Here is a 26,643-nt window from a genome sequence, read left to right on the forward strand (position 1 = left end):
ATAACTCTTCATGAGTCTTAATAACTCCTAACAACTCTTAATAACTTTTACTGACTCTTAATAACTCTTCATGAGTCTTAATAACTCTTAACAACTCTTAATAACTTTTAATGACTCTTAATAACTCTTAATCACTCTTCATGAGTCTTAATTACTCTTAATAACTCTTAACGACTCTTAATAACTCTTAATACATTTGAATGACTATTAATAACTCTTAATAACTCTTAATGAGTCTTAATAACTCTTAATAACTCTTAACAACACTTAACAACTCTTAATAACTCTTAACAACTCTTAATAAATTTGAATGACTCTTAATAACTCTTAATAACTCTTAATGAGTCTTAATAACTCTTCATGAATCTTATTAACTCTTAATAACTCTTAGCAACTCTTTATAACTTTGAATGACTCTTAATAACTTTTAATGACTCTTAATAACTCTTAACAACTCTTAATAACTTTTAATGAGTCTTAATAACTCTTAACAACTCTTAATAACTCTTAATAACTCTTAATAACTCTTCATGAATCTTAGTAACTCTTAACAACTCTTAATAACTTTTAATGACTCTTAATAACTCTTAATAACTCTTCATGAGTCTTAATTACTCTTAATAACTCTTATTAACTCTTAACAACTCTTAATAACTCTCAACAACTCTTAATAACTCTTAACAACTCTTAATAACTCTTAACAACTCTCAATAACTCTTAATAACTTTTAATGACTCTTAATAACTCTTAATAACTCTTAATAACTCTTCATGAGTCTTAATAACTCTTAACAACTCTTAATAACTCTTAATAACTCTTAATAACTCTTCATGAATCTTAGTAACTCTTAACAACTCTTAATAACTTTTAATGACTCTTAATAACTCTTAATAACTCTTCATGAGTCTTAATTACTCTTAATAACTCTTATTAACTCTTAACAACTCTTAATAACTCTTAACAACTCTTAATAACTTTGAATGACTCTTAATAACTCTTAATAACTCTTAATGAGTCTTAATAACTCTTAATAACTCTTAACAACTCTTAACAACTCTTAACAACTCTTAATAACTTTGAATAACTCTTAATAACTCTAAATAACTCTTCATGAGTCTTAATAACTCTTAATAACTTTAAATGACTCTTAATAAATTTGAACAACTCTTAATAACTCTTAATAACTCTTCATGAGTCTTAATAACTCTTATTGAGTCTTAATAACTCTTAATGACTCTTATTAAATTTGAACAACTCTTAATAACTCTTAATAACTCTTAATATCTCTTAAAGACTCTTAACAACTAACTAATAATGAGCTAATTTAGCAGAAAAAGCTTCAAACAATCCAGATGTATGATAATAATGAAGAGCGAAAGAGATCCAGATAATGCTTAATAACTCTTAATAACTCCTAATAACGCTTAATATGTCTTAATAACTCCTAATAATTCCTTATAATGCCTAATACTCTTAATAATTCATAATAATGCTTAATAACTCTTAATAATGTATCCTAATAATGCTTAATATGTCTTAATAACTCCTAATAATTCCTAATAACTCCTAATACTCTTAATAATTCATAATAATGGTTATTAACTCTGAATAATATATCCTAATAATGCTTTATGTGTCTTAATAACTCTTATTAACACTTAATAACTCATAATAATGCTTATTAACTAGCTAATAATAAGACCTCTATGATCCCAGAGGTTAAACGATGTCGCTAAACCACTTTTATTCAAACGCAGCTTCACAACATTTCTGTATTTTATTTTAACCCAGAGCTGGCTGAGCCCTCACTTCACCGGCGAGTCCTTTCACTCCCTCCTCAAACCCATGGGGGTCGTCTCCGCCGAGGAGGTCGTCTCCGCTGTGGAGGTCGTCTCCGCCGCGGTGCCGCGCGGCCCGGAGGCGGCGCTGCTGGAGAAGATGAGGAGCGACAGCAGCCACGAGTCGGCCAGCTCCGACTTCTCCAACCCCAGTTACGCCCAGGTGTGTCCTCCTCTTCCTCTTCTTCTTCCTCCCATCTCCTCGCTCACCGCGGGGAACCTGGCGCCCTGCGTCGCCGACACGCCTTATGGGCCCGTTGGCGGTCAGAGCGAAACGGCGGAACAGGAAGCGAGAGGGCGAGAAGAAGAGTCGGCGGTCCGCCTGCTGCTCTCCGGCGGCGGCGGCGAGTCCATGCCGGTGGAGTCGGGCTACGAGCGCGCCGAGAAGCTCCAGGTGGAGCGCGTCCGGCTGCAGAGTCTGGATTCGGGCGTGTGCAGCGGCGAGGAGGTCAGCCAAGAGAGCCTGGAGGCGGATAGCATGAATGCGACGGAGGGCGAGGAAGAGGAGGAGAGCGAGGGAGGCGACGGGAAAGAAGTCGATTTTCAGAAGTCGCTGCGCGGCGGTAGAAGAGTAGGAGGAGGAGGAGGAGGAGGAGGAGGAAGAGGAGGAGGAGGAGGAGGAGGAGGAGGAGGAGGAGGTGTGTTTGGCGACGGGTCCATCCGGGTCCAGGCGCCGTGGCCCGGCGGCCACGAGCTCCTGAGCACGGACTCAGGCGTCGGCGGCGAGGAGGAGGAGGAGGAATCCTGTGAATCCACCTGCCTCCTGCTTCCTCCTCCTCCTCTTCCTCCCTGCAGCTCCTCCCCATGCAGCTTCCTGTCCGGGTTGAGTCCGGCTCTGACGGCCACGAGCGGCCCGGTGGAGCCCTCTGGTGACGGATACTTGTAAGAGCGGATTCATATAGCGCTCAACGACCGGCGGCTTTGAAAGAATGTATTTTGCTTTATTTTGCATATTATCTGTCTGACCTCATTTCACTGAAGCTTCTTTGAGAGAAGACAAAAACAAGAATAATCTTATTAAAACAGAAAGAGAAAAGCAAGAAGCTTCATCTTCCCAATTATGCTTTGGTTGCTTTTTCTAAATATGTATGATATTTATGTAACCCCATATTTATATAAGAGGATTGTATCTGATGTTGAAAGCTACTGAACCCAGATGTAACTTTTTTTCTCACTTTGTAATTTTGAAACAAAACATCAAATTAGGAATAAAATATATGGGTTAATAATCTCAGAGAGCATTGAGCCTTTTTTCGGGTTAAATTTGTAAATGTTTTACTTTAATCTTGTAAACTCTTTGATGCGTAAATATATGTATTTATTTATATTTTTTGGTATTTTTTAACCTAGCATTTTTTTGTGCCGAGCATTTGAACCCTTTGTCTTCACTGTGAAGAATCATGGATTTACATTCATGTTCGTTAAACATGTTTCCAAACCTGCACTCTTTAATAACTGCTGCGTGGACACGTTGCTCTGTAGCGCCCCTAGTGGCCAAAGAGTGACAACTTTAACGGCTTATATGATTAAAAAAAATAATATATTTATACAACCATCTCGGCAGCTATATCAACAGACCTGATTTAAAGGGGAAGAAGTTGTTGATTTCCCTCAAAATCAACAAATCGTGTTGAAAAAAAAAGTGTTGAATTGTTGTTTTGTGTGTAATAATAAATACATTAAAATATATTTCTGAAAATAAAAGTGAAATTCACAACCAAACAAATGAGAAAAGTGATTGTTTGACTGCATTGTGTAAACTTATTGTTGAGTTCTTCTTCCACAAGTGTCGGTTCGATCCCGACAAAACGTTCAAAACCGTCAATTCATCTTCAGAGGGAAGAAACCAGTCATGGACATGAAACCTTTGACTCCTTTAACACTGACAGTCTTTCTTTGTTCTTTGACTCCTTTAACACTGAAAGTCTTTCTTTGTTCTTTGACTCCTTTGACACTAAACGTCTTTCTCTGTTCTTTGACTCCTTTAACACTAAAGTCTTTATCTCTTTGACTCCTTTAACACTGAAAGTCTTTCTCTATTCTTTGACTCCTTTAACACTAAAAGTCTTTCTCTGTTCTTTGACTCCTTTAACACTGAAAGTCTTTCTCTATTCTTTGACTCCTTTAACACTAAAAGTCTTTCTCTGTTCTTTGACTCCTTTAACACTAAAAGTCTTTATCTCTTTGACTCCTTTAACACTAAAAGTCTTCATCTGTTCTTTGACTCCTTTAACACTGAAAGTATTTCTCTGTTCTTTGACTCCTTTAACACTGAAAGTCTTTCTCTATTCTTTGACTCCTTTAACACTGACAGTCTTTCTCTGTTCTTTGACTCCTTTAACACTGAAAGTCTTTCTTTGTTCTTTGACTCCTTTAACACTGAAAGTCTTTCTCTATTCTTTGACTCCTTTAACACTGAAAGTCTTTCTTTGTTCTTTGACTCCTTTAACACTGAAAGTCTTTCTCTATTCTTTGACTCCTTTAACACTGACAGTCTTTCTCTGTTCTTTGACTCCTTTAACACTGAAAGTCTTTCTCTATTCTTTGACTCCTTTAACACTGGAAGTCTTTCTTTGTTCTTTGACTCCTTTAACACTGAAAGTCTTTCTCTATTCTTTGACTCCTTTAACACTGACAGTCTTTCTCTATTCTTTGACTCCTTTAACACTGACAGTCTTTCTCTGTTCTTTGACTCCTTTAACAATGACAGTCTTTCTCTGTTCTTTGACTCCTTTAACACTGAAAGTCTTTCTCTATTCTTTGACTCCTTTAACACTGACAGTCTTTCTCTGTTCTTTGACTCCTATAACACTGGAAGTCTTTATTTGTTCTTTGACTCCTTTAACACTGGAAGTCTTTCTTTGTTCTTTGACTCCTTTAACACTGAAAGTCTTTCTCTATTCTTTGACTCCTTTAACACTGAAAGTCTTTCTCTATTCTTTGACTCCTTTAACACTGACAGTCTTTCTCTGTTCTTTGACTCCTTTAACACTGACAGTCTTTCTCTGTTCTTTGACTCCTTTAACACTGAAAGCCTGTCTCTCTTTGAGCAGCGTCCTCCCTCGCTGCCCACGGGGGACTTGTTGTTTGTGGTGGAAGGAGACATGAACTCATCCCCTGGTGTGCAGGGCGTCGGCTAGGCGACGGGTAGCGACATCAGCGTACCGGTGCTCACCTGCTGCTCACCTGGTGCTCAGGTTCACTCCTCTGAGGTGACGAGGCGCTCAACAACAGCTCCGTTCCACCCAAACGCAACCACCTTCTGGGAAATATAGATTTTTCTTTTTTGCTCCGTTTCACCTTTGGACTTACAAACAGAGCCGGAGCAACGTGTCGGGTTCACGTCTGGTCTCCTGCTGGGAAGCTGAAGGTCCTCCGCTGCTGAAGGTCCTCCGCTGCTGTAGGTCCTCCGCTGCTGAAGGTCCTCCGCTGCTGAAGGTCCTCCGCTGCTGAAGGTCCTCCGCTGCTGAAGGTCCTCCGCTGCTGAAGGTCCTCCGCTGCTGAAGGTCCTCCGCTGCTGAAGGTCCACCGGTGAGCCCTCGACGGAGAGCGAGATGATTCCTGGAGGAGCAAAGGACGCGCGGTGAAGCGGTGAACGGTGAAGCGGTGAACGGTGAAGCGGTGAACGGTGAAGCGGTGAACGGTGAAGCGATGGCTCTCGGGCGCGGCTCCACGAAGTCGATCTCACGTGACCGGGCGGTCACACCTGCGGCTCTGAGCCACGGGGTCAGTAACGCTGAGACTAAAACCAAACACCTCACGGGGAGGTGGGTAATAATGATAGTGGTTCACGGACGATCAAAGGCTGGTTTATTTTTCTCGTTGCAATCTTTGTTGCATTCATATACGGTTTCACGGATTAAAAAGCCAATCAATACAAAGGCAGGAGTAACACACACACACACACACACACACACACACACACACACACACACACACACACACACACACTAAACTAAACCAAACACATAGTTGCGGGCAATAAAATGTGTAAAAACTCTGCTTTTTAATTCCTAAAATGTCCAAACCGTAGACGTTGTTGAAACCCCTCCCTCTCTTAAAACAGCCTTCAGGCCGCCACAGTTTATATTTTTAACCCAAAAACAAAAGTCGAAAAGTGCATCTGTTCTCAAAAGGTGGAAGCGGTGGCTCCTCCCACCAGGAAGGCTCGGGCCTGTCGGTGGGTCTCGGCCTTCCTCATCATCATCCTCGCCGTCGCAGGAGCCGCGCTGGCCTGGTACTTCTTGGGTACGCAGACTTCTCTGTTTCGCTTTATTCATCGGCTATGGGAGCTCATACATGTTGCTGTGATAATACATATGTATCGTCACCTTCCTAAAATAATGGTCCAAGTCTTTTTTTCAGGTTTTTCAGAAAACACAAACAACTTGACCAAATGTATTTTAGTGCACAAGCTGCCTCTAGACACTGTAATACCGGTCAAGTTATGTTATGGTCACTAATATTATGTTCCAGTGAGATTTTCATTGACAAAAATGCTGACTAAATTGCTAACTTAAATGCTAGCTTCAAAATGCTTTATTAAAAAGCTTGTAAAATGTCCTAAGTCACACTCTTGACATAGAGTTATACTACAGAGGTAGAATCACATGATCTGTTCTACCGAGCAGGTCGGCCATTTCACCAGAGGTGGCCAGTATCATGAGGAGATGACTTAGGCCATCATTTTAGGAAGGTGACGAATTATGGTAAATCGGAATTATGAGATAAAAAGTCACTGAAGCTATCTCATAATTATGACTTACCATGTGGATATTTTGTATGAGCTACTTTTTCATCTGATTTCTTTCTGACCTTCACACCTTCCTCCGTGACAGAGTACAGGGTTTGGGCTCTGGAGCCTCGAGTCCAGCAGCAGTACTCGGCCCACCTGGCCATCCTCAACAGGAACTTCTCTGCCGACCTGTCCTCTCACAGCAGCCCTGCATTCAAGATGGAGGCCCAGGGGGTCCAGACCATGGTGAGCCCTGAAGACCACCAACACCTGGCTTCTGTCTTCAGTGGGAGGGGTTACAATCAGCATTGATTCTCAGGACAAATGACTCTGCAGCATTGACGGGTATTGATGGTTATTGAAGGATATTGATCGGTATTGAAGGGTATTGACGGGTATTGGTGGGTATTGATGGGTATTGACAGGTATTGATGGGTATTGATGGTTATTGACAGGTATTGATGGGTATTGAAGGATATTGACGGGTATTGAAGGGTATTGAAGGGCATTGATCGTATTGACGGGTATTGACGGGTATTGATGGGGTATTGATGGGTATTGATGGTTATTGAAGGGCATTGATCGTATTGACGGGTATTGATGGGGTATTGACGGGTATTGGTGGGTATTGATGGGTATTGACAGGTATTGGTGGGTATTGATGGGTATTGACAGGTATTGATGGGTATTGATGGTTATTGACAGGTATTGATGGGTATTGAAGGATATTGACGGGTATTGAAGGGTATTGAAGGGCATTGATCGTATTGACGGGTATTGACGGGTATTGATGGGGTATTGATGGGTATTGATGGTTATTGAAGGGTATTGATGGGTATTGATGGGTATTGGCGGGTATTGAAGGGTATTGATCAGAATTGACGGGTATTGATGGGTATTGAAGGGCATTGATCGTATTGACGGGTACTGATGGGGTATTGATGGGTATTGATGGAAAGTGGTGGAACTCATGCCACTAATCCCATCGGTCTCCATCCAAGCAAACAGCCTTCCAGATTTCTCAGCACTGAGTTTTGAGGAGAGACCGGTTTCAGGACTCATTCCTGCTCTCTGTCTGTAAAGGTGTCCATCATCTGTGTTCAGAGGGTTTGAGACTCATGTGAACGGCCATGTTGTCTTCCTCTGTCTTTCAGGTGAAGAAGATAATGATGGGCTCCAGTCTTTCTCGATATTTCAACTATACCACTGTGTTCGCCTTTGGGTACGTGGATCAAAATGTGTTTTAATAAACTGGAACAATAACCAGGAAGAATAGTTGCAGGGTCAGAATGACAGAACCTCCAGATGTCTCATCCAGCATTCATAGCTAAACTCACACAATATTGGGTCCAATGGATGGGTTTGTTCACGTAAACCTCAGTAACAGATCTTCAGTAGTTATTTCAACCCAAACGACGATCTTTTCCAACTTAACCAAGTAGTTTTGTTGCTTTGCTTCCGGTGAAGACGGAAGTTTATTTTGAAAAGACTGTCGACATGTAACTAGCAGAAATTGACGTCTTCATAGGAAAACAAAGACTAACTTTTCGTAGGATATTGTTGGACCCTTAAAATGAACTGTCCACAAACATGTCCATCTTTGTTTTGCAACTTTTATTCAACTAATTCACGGTTTAACACAAGCACATGTGTGTTGCCTTCAGTCTGCACACAGCACATCTTTCCAACTCCTCTCTTTAAGCGACAGCGCTCTTTTCTAAAGGGTCGATACAATAACGGCCTTTCCTTCACAGTTAGTAATATTCAGCTTGGTAATGTTTTCAAACATTAGAGTAAAATATGAAATAGCTTAAACACACATTTAAAGTAAATTATTAGAAATGGACACAGTGATATTAAATCAGCAAGACATGAAATAACATGTTTCACAGCGCGACAATATCATACAAACGTTGTAACACACAGCCAACAGGAGATGGGAGGGGATATTTAATGGAGCTTTTATAAAGACAGCATCTTTGGTGAGTCTAAAGATGAGGAATTGAAAATCCAGAAACTTGCAAAATCACAAACGAAACATGATCAGGTAAATAGGCCAACGGCCAACAGGAAGCATAGCAGAAAGAAGCGACCGTCACCAGAGACTCTGCCTCTCGTCTTGGTTTCTGCAGGCAGGGCAGCGTCGTGGCTCACTTCTGGATCGTGATGTCCGTGCCGGGCAGCCATGTTGGGAGGGTGACCCTGCAGGAGGTGACCAGGAGCCTGGAGGAGGGTCTGAGGGCGCCCGGCTGCAGCGGATACCTCCTCCACCTGCCCTCGCTGTCCGTCAGCGGTGAGCGCAAGAGAGACCAGTCGAGTGCGGAGAGAAGTTTTGTAAACTTGAATGTCTCTTCTTTGTTTGTTCACAGACACCGACGCCAAAGTTGTAGAGCTTTGAAAGCCTCGTTTGGTATCACCCTCCTTTTGTTTCTTTGCTTGCTCATAATTTGTTCTTTTGTATCAACGTGTTCTCTTTGATTTAAGTGTGATCAGAATGCAGCCCAAACTGTTTTGGTCAATGTTACGCGGTGAAAAAGTAGCTTGATTTTTTTTACCACAAATAAAGATACCGACCGATTACATGTTCAGGATAGAAACCCCAGAGTACAACAACAAGGAGGCTCATCACTAGCGTCTACTTTAGCCCCGCCTCCCCGCCACGTTCTCATTCAGCTCTTAGTGCATTTTACAACTTTAAAAAAGGCCCCCATGATTTAAATGAGCGATGTTCATTATGTCTGAACTGATTTACCACAAAGATAAATGATCCCCAGACGTCTCTTTCTCGACGTAGGGAACAGGACATTCTAAATCCAACAGTTGGCCTCAGATTTGTTTACAAAACCTCTTACCTTTCACAATAAAAGCGTCCTATATACATATACGGTGCAAAACTGTTAACTAGAAGGGAACTAAGGTTGACTCGTCAACTGAAGGAAATGAGAACTTTAGATCAGTTCGTTCTTCGTGTAAAGCGTGGAGTCAACGTAGATTTATTTGTTGCGTAACTCGCGTACTTCAGTGACAGCATTTCCGTAGTTCCTTTAACCTCAACGGCCATCTTTTCTGAAACCTAACTGAGTAGTTTTGTTCATCTTAGCAGAGAAGAAGGGCGTTTATTTGGAAAAGTCTGTATTCACGTAACGGGCCGAAACTGTAAAAAAAAACGAGGATGGACTTTTCCATAATGATACGTGTTGTTCCTCTGCCTTTGCAGAATCTGACTAAACCTTTAAATTAATTTAAATGCATATCTGCATCGTTGCTGGTGTGAATAGTTTTAACGGACATTCATTTATTGCTTTAATCAATACGGTGAATCCATTCAATCAAGGCATGAATCTACTGAAACGCAAAACCCCACACACTGTAAGCTCATCCTCCTCACGGCCTGTTCCTCCACCAGATTGCTACCGCTACCAGCAGGTGGCGTCCGGCGGCCGCTCGGCCCTCAGGGGCCCCGACACGCAGCGCTCCTCCTGCATGTGGCACCTCCAGGCCGGCCCCGGGGCCCAGCTGGAGCTGCGCATGGAGTGGCTGCTGCCAGAGTGTCGGGACCGGCTGGTGGCGTACGACTCCCTCACCCCGTCCGACTCCCACCTCATCACGTCGTGAGTTCCTCCACGGTTCATGGCTGTAGCCTTTTATTCATTCTTATTAATCCATAAGAACCCAGACCCATTCCTCCTTCAAGGAACTTGACGGGGGACATAGTACAGACTGAAGAACACACATAGAACACATTTATGACATTGTTGTCAAAATAGTGTCAAATCTTTGAAATGTTAATAGAATTTTTTTTGATTAATAATTACCTAATTATAACATGATTCTTTTGGTTTACATTTGTTTTAATATGCTTTGGATTGAACAATATACAATATGTTAGCTAAATATCATTGAATCAGCCAAATTAACTGATCAGATCATTATTATAGATTATTTTTTGTATTGTGCATATATGTCACACCGTTTTTATTTTTGTATTTTTAGGTTAAATTCCCGATGTAACGTATGTGTCACAACGATTTTTATCTGATTTGTTTATTTCTTGATTTGTCAAGAAATGTTCTCACAGCAGGTTCAATACATTAAAGGACATGTTGATTAAGCATTATGATTCTTAAATGAGTAAATATTACCTTTATTAACAACGAAAAACAAGCTTTTTACATTCAGCATTTCCTTCAGATCTGTCACAACCTGGAGCAGCCATCTTGGAAAGGTTGTTATGGGAACACAACATCACATGACCTGTCACATGACCCAGCAAGATGTTCAGTAGGCGTCACTCAGGGACTTCAGGAGTTACAATAAAGGATGAAGCTGTTCATCCAGAACACTTAAAGGTCCTTACCTGCTCTGCGTCCTCAGGGTGGACGGCTGCAGCAGACATGAGCCGGTGGTGAGGGTCCTGTCTTCAGGCGAGTGGATGACGCTGGTCTGGAAACCGGGTCTGTACACCTCCGAGGACCCCTTCTCCCTGTCTGCACAGGCCTGGGACCGCCAGGGTGAGACCCCCGACCCTGGACCCCCCGAACCCCCGACCCCGGACCCCCCCGACCCCCCAGACCTCCATGCCCTCTGTCCCTCCTTCAGAATGGTGTCACGTGATCGTGGACTGAAGTCCTGTCTCTGTGTCTTTGTCAGAGTGTAGCGCCACCATAGAGCTGAAGGCCGTCTCGGGGGTCCAGGGGACGCTGAGGACGCCATTCTTCCCCGGCTACTACCCCCCCGACACCAACTGCACCTGGAGCTTCACCGTGAGACCACCGGCCCTTTGTTGTGCTTACGCATCGCTCTGTGCTTTGGGTTTGTGGTGGTTTTGTGTCTCTTTGTGGTCATTAAGTGTCTCTTTGTTGTTGTTTTGTGTCTCTGTAGTTGTTTTGTGTGTCTTTGTGGTATTTTAGTATCTTGTTTTGGTCATTTAGTGTCTTTGTAGTTGTTTCGTGTCACTTTGTAGTTGTTTTGCCACTTTTCATATGTGGTCTCTTTGCATCTATTTGTGGTCGTTTTATGTTTCTTTGAGGTCATTTTCAGTCTCTTCCTCGTTGGTACATGTGTCTCTTTAACTGCTGTTTTGTAAGTGAAGGCCCAGGGGCCCCTGACTCTTTGCGCCCCTGGCGGTTTGGGCCCCTGACTCTTTGGGCCCCTGACTCTGCCTGGTAGGCCTGTTCAGTCGTCCACCCATGTCTATGTCTCCAACGTATTGATTAATGGAGTGATTGATTAATTCTTCCTGGTGACGTGTCTGAGTTCTAACGTTCTTGTGTTCTTGTGTTCTAACGTTCTTGTGTTCTAACGTTCTTGTGTTCTAACGTTCTTGTGTTCTAACGTTCTTGTGTTCTAACGTTCTTGTGTTCTAACGTTCTTGTGTTCTAACGTTCTTGTGTTCTTGTGTTCTAACGTTCTTGTGTTCTAACGTTCTTGTGTTCTTGTGTTCTAACGTTCTTGTGTTCTTGTGTTCTAACGTTCTTGTGTTCTTGTGTTCTAACGTTCTTGTGTTCTAACGTTCTTGTGTTCTAACGTTCTTGTGTTCTAACGTTCTTGTGTTCTAACGTTCTTGTGTTCTTGTGTTCTAACGTTCTTGTGTTCTAACGTTCTTGTGTTCTAACGTTCTTGTGTTCTAACGTTCTTGTGTTCTTGTGTTCTAACGTTCTTGTGTTCTTGTGTTCTAACGTTCTTGTGTTCTAACGTTCTTGTCTTCTAACGTTCTTGTGTTCTTGTGTTCTTGTGTTCTTGTGTTATAACGTTCTTGTGTTCTAACGTTCTTGTCTTCTAACGTTCTTGTGTTCTTGTGTTCTTGTGTTCTTGTGTTCTTGTGTTCTTGTGTTCTAACGTTCTTGTGTTCTAACGTTCTTGTGTTCTTGTGTTCTTGTGTTCTTGTGTTCTTGTGTTCTAACGTTCTTGTGTTCTAACGTTCTTGTGTTCTTGTGTTCTAACGTTCTTGTGTTCTTGTGTTCTTGTGTTCTAATGTTCTTGTGTTCTTGTGTTCTAACGTTCTTGTGTTCTTGTGTTCTAACGTTCTTGTGTTCTTGTGTTCTAACGTTCTTGTGTTCTTGTGTTCTAACGTTCTTGTGTTCTTGTGTTCTTGTGTTCTTGTGTTCTAACGTTCTTGTGTTCTAACGTTCTTGTGTTCTAACGTTCTTGTGTTCTTGTGTTCTTGTGTTCTTGTGTTCTAACGTTCTTGTGTTCTTGTGTTCTTGTGTTCTTGTGTTCTAACGTTCTTGTGTTCTAACGTTCTTGTGTTCTTGTGTTCTAACGTTCTTGTGTTCTTGTGTTCTTGTGTTCTAATGTTCTTGTGTTCTTGTGTTCTAACGTTCTTGTGTTCTTGTGTTCTAACGTTCTTGTGTTCTTGTGTTCTAACGTTCTTGTGTTCTTGTGTTCTAACGTTCTTGTGTTCTAACGTTCTTGTGTTCTAACGTTCTTGTGTTCTAACGTTCTTGTGTTCTCGTGTTCTCGTGTTCTAACGTTCTTGTGTTCTAACGTTCTTGTGTTCTAACGTTCTTGTGTTCTAACGTTCTTGTGTTCTTGTGTTCTAACGTTCTTGTGTTCTAACGTTCTTGTGTTCTTGTGTTCTCGTGTTCTAACGTTCTTGTGTTCTAACGTTCTTGTGTTCTAACGTTCTTGTGTTCTAACGTTCTTGTGTTCTTGTGTTCTAACGTTCTTGTGTTCTAACGTTCTTGTGTTCTAACGTTCTTGTGTTCTAACGTTCTTGTGTTCTTGTGTTCTAACGTTCTTGTGTTCTTGTGTTCTTGTGTTCTAACGTTCTTGTGTTCTTGTGTTCTTGTGTTCTAACGTTCTTGTGTTCTAACGTTCTTGTGTTCTAACGTTCTTGTGTTCTTGTGTTCTAACGTTCTTGTGTTCTAACGTTCTTGTCTTCTTGTGTTCTCGTGTTCTAACGTTCTTGTGTTCTAACGTTCTTGTGTTCTTGTGTTCTTGTGTTCTTGTGTTCGAACGTTCTTGTGTTCTAACGTTCTTGTGTTCTAACGTTCTTGTGTTCTTGTGTTCTAACGTTCTTGTGTTCTTGTGTTCTTGTGTTCTAACGTTCTTGTGTTCTAACGTTCTTGTGTTCTAACGTTCTTGTGTTCTTGTGTTCTAACGTTCTTGTGTTCTTGTGTTCTAACGTTCTTGTGTTCTAACATTCTTGTCTTCTAACGTTCTTGTGTTCTAACGTTCTAACGTTCTTGTGTTCTTGTGTTCTAACGTTCTTGTGTTCTTGTGTTCTAACGTTCTTGTGTTCTAACGTTCTTGTGTTCTAACGTTCTAACGTTCTTGTGTTCTAACGTTCTCTTGTGTTCTAACGTTCTAACGTTCTTGTGTTCTAACGTTCTTGTGTTCTAACGTTCTAGCGTTCTTGTGTTGTTGTGTTCTAACGTTCTTGTGTTCTAACGTTCTTGTGTTCTTGTGTTCTAACGTTCTTGTGTTCTAACGTTCTAACGTTCTTGTGTTCTTGTGTTCTAACGTTCTTGTGTTCTAACGTTCTAACGTTCTTGTGTTCTAACGTTTTTGTGTTCTAACGTTCTAACGTTCTTGTGTTCTAACGTTCTTGTGTTCTTGTGTTCTAACGTTCTTGTGTTCTAACGTTCTTGTGTTCTAACGTTCTAACGTTCTTGTGTTCTAACGTTCTTGTGTTCTAACGTTCTAACGTTCTTGTGTTGTTGTGTTCTAACGTTCTTGTGTTCTAACGTTCTTGTGTTCTTGTGTTCTAACGTTCTTGTGTTCTTGTGTTCTAACGTTCTTGTGTTCTAACGTTCTAACGTTCTTGTGTTCTAACGTTCTTGTGTTCTTGTGTTCTAACGTTCTTGTGTTCTAACGTTCTTGTGTTCTAACGTTCTTGTGTTCTTGTGTTCTAACGTTCTTGTGTTCTAACGTTCTAACGTTCTTGTGTTCTAACGTTCTTGTGTTCTTGTGTTCTAACGTTCTTGTGTTCTAACGTTCTTGTGTTCTAACGTTCTAACGTTCTTGTGTTGTTGTGTTCTAACGTTCTTGTGTTCTAACGTTCTTGTGTTCTAACGTTCTAACGTTCTTGTGTTCTAACGTTCTTGTGTTCTAACGTTCTTGTGTTCTAACGTTCTTGTGTTCTAACGTTCTAACGTTCTTGTGTTCTAACGTTCTTGTGTTCTAACGTTCTTGTGTTCTAACGTTCTAACGTTCTTGTGTTGTTGTGTTCTAACGTTCTTGTGTTCTAACGTTCTTGTGTTCTTGTGTTCTAACGTTCTTGTGTTCTTGTGTTCTAACGTTCTTGTGTTCTAACGTTCTAACGTTCTTGTGTTCTTGTGTTCTAACGTTCTTGTGTTCTAACGTTCTAACGTTCTTGTGTTCTAACGTTCTAACGTTCTTGTGTTCTTGTGTTCTAACGTTCTTGTGTTCTTGTGTTCTAACGTACTTGTGTTCTTGTGTTCTAACGTTCTTGTGTTGTTGTGTTCTAACGTTCTTGTGTTCTTGTGTTCTAACGTTCTTGTGTTGTTGTGTTCTAACGTTCTTGTGTTCTTGTGATCTCAGATGCCCAGTGGAGGGTTGGGCTTGTCTCTGGAGTTTGAGGGCTACGAGCTGAGCAGAGCCAGCTACAACCGGGCCTGCACCCAGGGACAGTGGACCATCCAGAATCGCCGGTAGACCGAACCCCCAGCGAGCCGCCATTTTGGGTCTTTTTGTAGTTTCTTTGGGGGTTTTGTGTCTGCGGTAGTTCTGCCCCTATTCATCGTCGTTGTGAGTCTCTTTGCTGCTGTTTTGCATCTCTTTGTAGTCGTTGTGTTTCTCTATGTAGTTGTTTGTGTCTTTTTGTAGTTGTTTGTGTCTTTTTGTAGTTGTTTTATGTCTCTTTGTAGTTGTTTTGTGTCTCTTTGTCGTGGTTTTGTGTCTCTTTGTGGTCATTTTGCTATTTCTTTCACAAAATGGCCACTTGCAAGGCTTTTTAACACTCTTTTCTATCTCATGTGCCAGACCTTCGATAGAGATCAACATAAAAGTCTGCATACCAACAAAAAAAATGTCTTAATCAGCGCAGGTGTTTCAGGTCGATTCCTCCTTCCTCTTTCGCCCACTAACCACCAGACACCAGTTGGCAGCAATAAATAGACCACATGGTGAAGAACTAAAATGACTCTCCTGGAACAAATATGAGCAGAGAGAGAGAGATCAGACAAAGTTGGTCAGCTTGTCAAAATATTGTGTATTTATAACTGCCACCTGTGTGTCAAACAGGAAGTGTGTGTGTGTGCATGTAGACGGTTTCCATCCCGGTCTTAATGTGCAGACCTTTTCGTTAGTTTCATAACACAGTAAAGACGTGAGTTTCACATCAGCAACTCGTTCTATTCAGGGCTGACCATCAGGGGGCAGCAGCGAGCCGTCTCTTCCACACAGACCAGAGGCACTTTGTGCGCTTGTCTTTGTGGTTTGTAGGTTTGTGTCTTTCTCAAGGTTCAGTGTGTGTGTCCTCTCCCAGGTTGTGCGGCTCCAGAGGCCTGCAGCCGTACAGCGAGCGCCTCTTCCTGCTCGCCGCCGCGACCTCCGTCGTCATGACGTCGGAGGTGTCGCTCACCGGGCCGGGACTTCAGCTGCGCTACAGCGTCTTCAACCAATCAGATCGTACGACGTGTGGTGTCTCTGTTGTGTGTCGCTGGTGTTCATGAACAGGTTTTTGTAAAGTGTGTGTGTGTGTGTTTTGCAGCGTGTCCAGGTCAGTTTCTGTGCTCCGTTAACGGCCTGTGTGTTCCTGCTTGTGATGGAATTAAGGACTGTCCCAACGGACTGGACGAGAGGAACTGTGGTATTTATTATTTAATGTCTTAAATGGATCTCTAGTTTCAAGTCTTCTTCAATAGTGTGATGAAGACTGTATTAAGGGGGCCGACTCCTCTGGTTGTATAGAAGTCTATGCTTCATGTGTTAAAGCTGCATTCCCTCTACTGACCACCAGGGGGCGACTCCTCTGGTTGTATAGAAGTCTATGCTTCATGTGTTAAAGCTGCATTCTCTCTCCTGGCCACCAGGGGGCGACTCCTCTGGTTGTATAGAAGTATATGCTTCATGTGTTAAAGCTGCATTCTCTCTACTGACCACCAGGGGGCGACTCCTCTGCTTGTATAGAAGTATATGCTTCATGTGTTAAAGCTGCATTCTCTCTCCTGACCACCAGGGGGCGACTCCTCTGGTTGTATAGAAGTCTATGCTTCATGTGTTAAAGCTGCATTCTCTCTCCTGACCACCAGGGGGCGACTCCTCTGGTTGTATAGAAGTCTATGCTTCATGTGTTAAAGCTGCAAAAATTTAAGTGTGAAATGAAAAGTACAGCCGACTACCTCTGACTTCTGTTTCACATTCCAAAATACATTACCAATACATCGTGTGTGTGTGTGTGTGTGTGTGTGTGTGTGTGTGTGTGTGTGTGTGTGTGCTTCAGTGTGTGTGGCTCAGTACCAGTGTCCAGAGGACAGTCAGTGTGTGGACTACTACAAGGTGTGTGACCAACTCCCAGACTGCCCCGAAGCCATGGACGAGTTGAACTGCACCGATGGTGACACACTCAAACCGACACAAATTAAATTGTGCGTGATGAATCAAATATGCTGTGTACAGTCTATAAAATGTGTGTGTGTGTGTGTGTGTCCAGGGGTGCAGTGTACAGATATGACCTATGTGTGCGCTGATGGAACGTGTCTGAAGAAGCCGAACCCAGAGTGCGACTTTGTCACCGACTGCACCGACGCCTCCGACGAGAAGCATTGTGGTGAGAAGAAGAACACGGACAGTTTTGATTTACATTTTGTGATTTCTTGCACCGCTTCGAACGATATCATCTGATTGAATGGGCGTTAACTTCCTGATCGACCTTTCAGGGTAAACTTCACAATAATTACCCGCTGCTGACTGAAGAAACCAAGGCCGATCATCTATATATGTATATATGTGTATATATATATAATATTTGTATATCAAGCATGTATATGCCGTGTTTCCATACTCCCGTGTGCATCCAGACTGCGGCCTGAGGCAGTTCTCCAGTCGCATAGTGGGCGGGACCAATGCCACGGAGGGGGAGTGGCCATGGCAGGCCAGCCTTCAGGTGCAGGGAACCCACATCTGCGGCGGCGCCTTGATCTCCAGCCAATGGGTGGTGTCCGCCGCCCACTGTTTCTATGACGACCGGTGAGTGAGGGGGAGGAAGGTAACTTAAAAACAAAGACGGTTTATTAAAAAGGAATAAAGAAAAGAAAAGAAATTTCAGTTGTGAAGCACTTTTAGCATTTTTGTAGAATTTGTTTGTTTACTTTTGTTTTTTTGTTTATGTTTTTTGACGTTCAGCCTGTTGTTTGCTGTTCAGGCTTTAAAGCAGTGTGTTTATGTTATTGGACCACGACCAAAACTACAGCAGCAGCGTCCTGGAGAGGATTAACACGTCTAATCTCTAAATGTTCCCCATGTTTGTGATTAAACGCTGGTGCCTTCAGTGCGTTGTTATTTCAGGACGTCAGGACAGAGAAAGGATGCTTTGAGGGACGGAAACAGAACTATATCAAAAGGTATTTCCCTCGGCGTTCCTTAAGCAGCTCTTCCTCCTGCAGCCTGTTCTCGCCCTCGGTGTGGACCGTCTACCTGGGCAAGCTGCTGCTGCGCCCCGGCGGCGCCGCTGAGGAGGCGACGCGGGTCCAGCGGATCCACCTGCACCAGTACTACGACGCCGAGTCCCACGACTACGACCTGGCGCTGCTGAGGCTGGAGCGGCCCGCCGAGGCGCTGCTGGCCGGCCACGCCCGGCCCGCCTGCCTGCCGCCGCCCGCCCACCGGCTGGAGCCGGGCCTGCTCTGCTGGGTCACCGGCTGGGGGGCTCTCCGGGAGGGCGGTGAGGAGGAAGTATTTAAACCAGAACTACCAGTTCTACAGCTCATATGACCACGATATGAACACCAGACCCTATTGTCCTCGATCCCTAACGAATCCGCAACTCCTTACCTTTAAAAAAAATATATATATATATATATATATATATTTTTTGCATAAATAAGATCAAAAGTCAAGAGTCTGAGCAAGATTCCCCAAAAATGGCTCCTTGATTGCTCTTTTATTGTATTGGTTGATGCCTTCCCATCATCCCACAGAGTAATACTGCACATCTTTAGAAAGATTACGACCTAAAGCATTTACATCTGCAATAATAATCACAATAAGCACAAGCATTGACATGTTAGGAAGCATATTCAGTCCAAAAACTGTCGGTTCAGAAATTGAAAAATGATCTACTTTGAGCTTTTCCTTGCTCGCACCATGACAAACAGGATATGTAAATGACCGTCTACTTCCACATGTGCCATCTTTCAGAAGAGTCTGAGGACCAATGAGATCGCAGGATCTCGTAAAGCCCCCCCCCCCGAAAAACTCCTGGTCTTGTTCGCAATTTTGAGACAATTCAACGATGTAAAGGGGACTTATGAATGTTTTAGTGAAACGTTATAATATCTTAGTCATTATAAGGATCTTAAAAAAAAGAGTAAGTCCACACATCTCTTCTCACAAGGGTTACGGTACTTTATACATTTAAATGAATTTAATCAGAACTGTGCATGAGGACATAGCTCAGTTTTAGTTATAAAAGAGGTATAAAGGAAGCATGCAGCAACACGTATATGTTTACATCCTATCTTTTCGAATGTAAACTTCCAACGTAGGTGTTTTTAGTTTTTGAGCCACAAAATAAATTGGTTAGGTTTTGGAAAAAGATCGTCTTCGGGTCAAAATAAGTGTGTTTGACATGTACGTTGCGTATGCAGGGTTAGTTTAGTATGTTAGTTGCGTCATGAAAGGGTTAATTCATAAAAACCAACAATTTAAATGCTTTAAGTTTGACATCCGTCCAACGTTTTTCCTCACAGCAACATGAAAAGGAGTTGTTTTTCATCCCATTATAGTTTCCCAGTTCAGCTTTGGTGTCCGAGACCCTCGTGATCGTCATCGAGCTTTAAATGAAACTATGCAAGTTTACAACCAGGAACCGTTTTAAGATGGACTTTTATTTGGTGCTTTTGACTCGTAGGTCGATGTTTTATTTCTCTTACAGGATTAGCAGTAAAACCTTTTTTTCATTGGCTTCTGGTATTATGCAGAATAATGCAGTATTTTCACAGGCAGTGATTTTATGTGCAGCCTGTAAAAAGAAAAGCCCAAATCCCCAGTCGCACTTTGAGTTAGCGGAGCAAGCTGTGGAGGGTTTTGCGTGGGGGAGTCTTTGTAGTTTGATGGAAAGTACACGCCATGACGATAACAGAACGAACACACATGAAACAAGCTCTTTCAAAGTAAAGACGCAGGAGGAGATGGAGGAGTGTGGGCGGGGCTTTCTGATGAACCCAAGGAACAGACAGAAGGAGTTGGAAACCATCTTCACACACAGTTTCACAGATATTTGCAGATGTCTCTGTGTCCCTTGAGAGGAGCACCATGTTGGAGTGAGGTGCAGCACTATTGTTGAATCTTGTGTTTGCCACCCGTTGACCTTTGACCCCTCTCCTCCTCAGGCAGCGTCAGTAATGTGCTTCAGAAGGTGGACGTTCTCCTGGTCAGCGAGGAAGCCTGCGTTCACTCCTATGGTCACATGGTCACTCCCAGAATGCTTTGCGCCGGCTACCGCAGCGGAGACAAAGACGCCTGTCAGGTACAGAGAAACACGTGCAAACTAAACCTGTATATAGAATATATACAATGCAGTTTAAAGCTGCACTATGATCAGTAATAAATCAATAATAATAAAAAGGGACACTCCAACCCAGAGATGTTTATCTTTTGAAAATGGGGTTGAAATGTATTCTGCAGACCAAGAATACGTTTCATATCAGCTTCATATCACGTTCCGGAAACAATGCCACGTGGTTAACGTCGTGAGATGACTGGTACGTTGTCCGGAAAAAACTACTTGGTTTAAAGTAAGAAAGAAGAAAGTTAAAACGAGTATAAAGATCATGGTTTGTGTTATAGTAAAAACATGACACGGTAACCTCTCAGTGTTATGTAAAATAACTTTTTAACGTAATACTGTAACAAATGCTGTGTCAGAAATAAATAATCGCCCTCTTTCTCGGTCACAAAACTTTCCTACCACGTAACTTTAATAACACGTAACTTTAATACTACGTACCTTTAATAACACGTAACTTTAATAACACGTAACTTTAATACTACGTACCTTTCATAACACGTAACTTTAATACTACGTACCTTTAATAACACGTAACTTTAATACTACGTAACTTTAATACTACGTACCTTTCATACCACGTAACTTTAATAACACGTAACTTTAATACCACGTAACTTTAATAACACGTAACTTTAATACCACGTAACTTTAATACCACGTAACTTTAATAACACGTAACTTTAATAGCATGTAACTTTAATACTACGTACCTTTCATACCACGCAACTTTAATACCAAGTGACTTTCCTACCACGAAACTTTCCTACCACGAAACTTTCCTACCACGAAACTTTCATACCACGTAACTTTAATACCAAGTAACTTTCATACCACGTAACTTTCATACCATATAACTTTCTTACCACGTAACTTTCATACCACGTAACTTTCATACCACGTAACTTTCATACCATGTACCTTTAAAACCACGTAACTTTAATACCAAGTGACTTTCCTACCACGAAACTTTCATACCACGTAACTTTAATACCACGTAACTTTCATACCACGTAACTTTCATACCACGTAACTTTCATACCACGTAACTTTCTTACCACGTAACTTTAATACCACGTAACTTTAATACCACGTAACTTTCATACCATGTAACTTTAATACCACGTAACTTTAATACCATGTACCTTTAAAACCACGTAACTTTAATACCAAGTGACTTTCCTACCACGAAACTTTCCTACCACGAAACTTTCCTACCACGAAACTTTCATACCACGTAACTTTCATAACACGTAACTTTCATACCACGTAACTTTCATACCACGTAACTTTCATACCACGTAACTTTCTTACCACGTAACTTTCATACCATGTAACTTTCATACCACGTAACTTTCATACCACGTAACTTTCTTACCACGTAACTTTCATACCATGTAACTTTCATACCACGTAACTTTCATACCACGTAACTTTCTTACCACGTAACTTTCATACCATATAACTTTCTTACCACGTAACTTTCATACCACGTAACTTTCTTACCACGTAACTTTCATACCACGTAACTTTCATACCACGTAACTTTCATACCATGTAACTTTAATACCACGTAACTTTCATACCATGTAACTTTAATACCATGTACCTTTAAAACCACGTAACTTTAATACCAAGTGACTTTCCTACCACGAAACTTTCCTACCACGAAACTTTCATACCACGTAATTTTAATACCACGTAACTTTCATACCACGTAACTTTAATACCATGTACCTTTAAAACCACGTAACTTTAATACCAAGTGACTTTCCTACCACGAAACTTTCCTACCACGAAACTTTCATACCACGTAATTTTAATACCACGTAACTTTCATACCACGTAACTTTAATACCATGTACCTTTAAAACCACGTAACTTTAATACCAAGTGACTTTCCTACCACGAAACTTTCCTACCACGAAACTTTCATACCACGTAATTTTAATACCACGTAACTTTCATACCATGTAACTTTTATACCACGTAACTTTAATACCATGTACCTTTAAAACCACGTAACTTTAATACCAAGTGACTTTCCTACCACGAAACTTTCCTACCACGAAACTTTCCTACCACGAAACTTTCATACCACGTAACTTTCATACCACGTAACTTTCATACCACGTAACTTTCATACCACGTAACTGTCTTACCACGTAACTTTCATACCATGTAACTTTCATACCACGTAACTTTCATACCACGTAACTTTCTTACCACGTAACTTTCATACCATGTAACTTTCATACCACGTAACTTTCATACCACGTAACTTTCATACCACGTAACTTTCATACCACGTAACTGTCTTACCACGTAACTTTCATACCATGTACCTTTAAAACCACGTAACTTTAATACCAAGTGACTTTCCTACCACGAAACTTTCCTACCACGAAACTTTCATAACACGTAACTTTCATACCACGTAACTTTCATACCACGTAACTTTCATACCACGTAACTTTCATACCACGTAACTGTCTTACCACGTAACTTTCATACCATGTAACTTTCATACCACGTAACTTTCATACCACGTAACTTTCTTACCACGTAACTTTCATACCATGTAACTTTCATACCACGTAACTTTCATACCACGTAACTTTCTTACCACGTAACTTTCATACCATATAACTTTCTTACCACGTAACTTTCATACCACGTAACTTTCTTACCACGTAACTTTCATACCACGTAACTTTCATACCACGTAACTTTCATACCATGTAACTTTAATACCACGTAACTTTCATACCATGTAACTTTAATACCATGTACCTTTAAAACCACGTAACTTTAATACCAAGTGACTTTCCTACCACGAAACTTTCCTACCACGAAACTTTCATACCACGTAATTTTAATACCACGTAACTTTCATACCACGTAACTTTAATACCATGTACCTTTAAAACCACGTAACTTTAATACCAAGTGACTTTCCTACCACGAAACTTTCCTACCACGAAACTTTCATACCACGTAATTTTAATACCACGTAACTTTCATACCACGTAACTTTCATACCACGTAACTTTCATACCACGTAACTTTCTTACCACGTAACTTTAATACCACGTAACTTTAATACCACGTAACTTTCATACCATGCAACTTTAATACCACGTAACTTTAATACCATGTACCTTTACAACCACGTAACTTTAATACCAAGTGACTTTCCTACCACGAAACTTTCCTACCACGAAACTTTCCTACCACGAAACTTTCATACCACGTAACTTTCATAACACGTAACTTTCATACCACGTAACTTTCATACCACGTAACTTTCATACCACGCAACTTTCTTACCACGTAACTTTCATACCATGTAACTTTCATACCACGTAACTTTCATACCACGTAACTTTCTTACCACGTAACTTTCATACCATGTAACTTTCATACCACGTAACTTTAATACCACGTAACTTTAATACCACGTAACTTTCATACCACGTAACTTTCATACCATGTAACTTTCTTACCACGTAACTTTCATACCATGTAACTTTCATACCACGTAACTTTAATACCACGTAACTTTAATACCACGTAACTTTCATACCACGTAACTTTCATACCATGTAACTTTCATACCACGTAACTTTCTTACCACGTAACTTTAATACCATGTAACTTTAATACCACGTAACTTTAATACCATGTACCTTTAAAACCACGTAACTTAAATACCATGTAACTTTCAAACCACGTAACTTTTGAGATGCTACGTCATACGTCTCTTACTGAACATTCAACGTGTTTGTGGTTTTCAGAAGTGCACAATGCCAACACAGAGATTCATCTCTGTAGTTCCGCTCAGCTTTACGGATCCTTAAACTAATTGTTTGAGCTTCCCTGGCACCTTTGCTGTTGTGGCGCAGTCTCACTGCTCTCAATCAGCCTGTCCTTTAGCTGTAGGAAGCTGTTTTCAGTGAAGATAGACAGATATTTCCCTCAGGAGCTGCTGGAGGCATTACATGTGCTACTAAATACAGCTAGCTCATGTCCAGTATGCTTCCTGTCATATTTTATAGTTATATAACACATTGTATTTGGGCAGAATCATCCTGTTCATGTTGGGTCCATCCTGGTTTCAGGGTGGAGTGTGTGTGTTCCTACAGGCCATTACATGTGTTTTAAAGGCCGAGAGATATCATGGTCATTAGGACAATTAGGATTGTCATCAGCCTGTTGTGGTTATGTTGTGCTGCAGAGACAGTAACATCTCACCTCTGCCTCTTTCCCGCCGCCTGTCTCTGGCAGGGAGACTCTGGCGGCCCCTTGGTGTGCCAGGAGCCGTCGGGTCGCTGGTTCCTCGCCGGCGTGGTGAGCTGGGGGAAAGGCTGCGGGCGTCCAGACTACTACGGCGTCTACACCCGCGTCACCCGGCTCACCGGCTGGATCCAGCAGGTCATCAGCAACCCCTGAGACATTGGCTCACCATCTATATATATACAGTATATATATATATATATATATATATATATATATATATATATATATATATATATATATATATAAATCAACATCCTCATATAACAGAGAAACCACGTGAGGATAAAGGCTTTAATCCAAAGTCATGAAGTAATAGAGCTATTAATATAATCAACCTTATTCATGCAGCATCTTTCACAACTGATGTTATGACGTGTTTATCCAGCATGCAGGAAAAATAAACATGGCAAAAATTGTGAAACTATTTTTTTGGAAAGAATAGGACTCAAATAAAGAATAAAGAATATAAAGTGATTTTGAGAAACGTATTTGTTTGACTTTGAAAAGAAAATTATGAATACTCTTCCAGAATCTTTGTTTTAAAGATATTGAGCTTTTGAAGCCTTTTTCGCCTTAAAAAAAAGCATATTTCTGTTTTGTCATCAAGTTTGCAATGAACTGTGTTTGTTTACATGTTTGGCTGGAAGTGAATATTAAATTACAACAAGAATTAGAATGATCGGTGTCACCGACCTGGGGTATATTTTGGGTATACTTTTAATGATTGCCAGGAAAATGATAACTGTGAACTGGAAGGACGCAAAACCAACAACCATAACTCAGTGGAGACAGAGATTAAAACAGTTCATACAATGGAAACCATTCACAAGAAGATGGACTTGTGCTTCATTATACCTCGATGCTTGAACAACTGAGAGGGGTTGTGGTAACAAAACCGAGATGTACCACTAGAATACCACTGCTAAGCTAACTCGTAAATCCTTCCCGGAAATGAATGTCAGTTTCCTTTTATTTCAGAATCTTTTATTTTACTATATTTTACTTGAGTTATTTATTTAATTTTATTTATTTAATTTTATATATTTACTGTTTCATATATCATTTAATTGCATTTAATTGTACTTAATTTAGCGATTCAGTGCTCCTCATTGAGCCCTCCTTGTGGAGTGTATGTGGATGCGGATGGTTGTGTATATGAATGAGCATTTGTTGGTGTGGAGGTTCACGTATGTAAGAGTTGGCATTTGTGCTCGCTTCTGGACTATTGATACTAATACTACTGTTTGGATTGTTTGCTATTTATTTTGTTATGTTTGTTTATTTGGATGTCAGGGATGGCTCTGATGTGTTGAAAACGCAAAATAAAAAAATAAAAAAGAAGCAGAATTAGCTAAATGCTAACGTCAGTTTTCTATCACGTTCAATTACTTAGTTTAGCATGCTAGCACTCTGATGGAAACGCCATTAGCTTTGCAGGTTTTTGGTATTTTCGGTGTTTAAGTATTGCATACATTAGAATTTGGATCTAGAGGTACAACCGCCCAACCAATAAACCGTTAGCGTAGCTCAACGCGAGTTCAGTCAGGTGACCGACGCCTCCATCTTGTCGAGATAACCACACCTCCAGCCAAGGCTTCTACTTAGATCCTGTGCACAAGTTAAATATCCTCTTCCACGAGCTGCTTTGGAGAATGCAACAAGCTTTTTCCTGAGGGCCATGAGTCATTGCATCTTTTCAGCTGTTGTTTTTACTAGCAACAACAATGCAGTTCTTGGGGGTTGGGCTTGGCCTCCCTTCCTTTGGCTGGAAGCTCAGTCACGTGGTCTATGAATACAATTGGAACAGACTGTTGGACAACTGTTATCCATCTATTCATCCATCCGTACATCCGTCTATTCAGTCTTTCAGTTGTGCCCTGTCCCTCGTCTCTTTGATAGCGGTAGAGCCGCTGAAGCGCTCAGCTAACCGGAGCAGTTCCTGTCCTTCTTCTCTAGTGTACTGCTGTCAGTCCTCTTATCCTCAATTGTTACCCCAAACTCCTCCATTAACTCGGTCAGCAACATCTTTTCAAATGTTGAAAAGTTTGACCCTCTTTGACGTGCCATAATAGCCAGCT

The 26,643-nt window shown here is 41.2% G+C and overlaps 1 protein-coding gene across 1 annotated transcript; it reads left to right on the top strand.

Annotated features, from left to right (window-relative positions):
* Window positions 1-5,489: 5,489 nt before the first annotated feature.
* On the top strand, window positions 5,490-24,727 carry tmprss6 (transmembrane serine protease 6; the record flags this gene model as incomplete). Its single annotated transcript, XM_079219877.1, is given in 19 exon segments — window positions 5,490-5,605; window positions 6,001-6,086; window positions 6,677-6,819; window positions 7,728-7,795; window positions 8,706-8,866; window positions 8,943-8,963; window positions 8,966-8,983; window positions 9,980-10,184; window positions 10,948-11,084; window positions 11,224-11,336; window positions 15,079-15,188; window positions 16,025-16,167; window positions 16,250-16,348; window positions 16,982-17,095; window positions 17,192-17,308; window positions 17,559-17,727; window positions 18,144-18,421; window positions 20,091-20,227; window positions 24,554-24,727. Coding segments are annotated over 19 exon segments (2,400 nt in total). The 3' UTR covers window positions 24,719-24,727.
* Window positions 24,728-26,643: the final 1,916 nt, after the last annotated feature.

This window comes from Taurulus bubalis (genome assembly GCF_910589615.1).
Source record: "Taurulus bubalis genome assembly, chromosome: 6".
In the NCBI taxonomy this organism is placed as follows: domain Eukaryota; kingdom Metazoa; phylum Chordata; class Actinopteri; order Perciformes; family Cottidae; genus Taurulus; species Taurulus bubalis.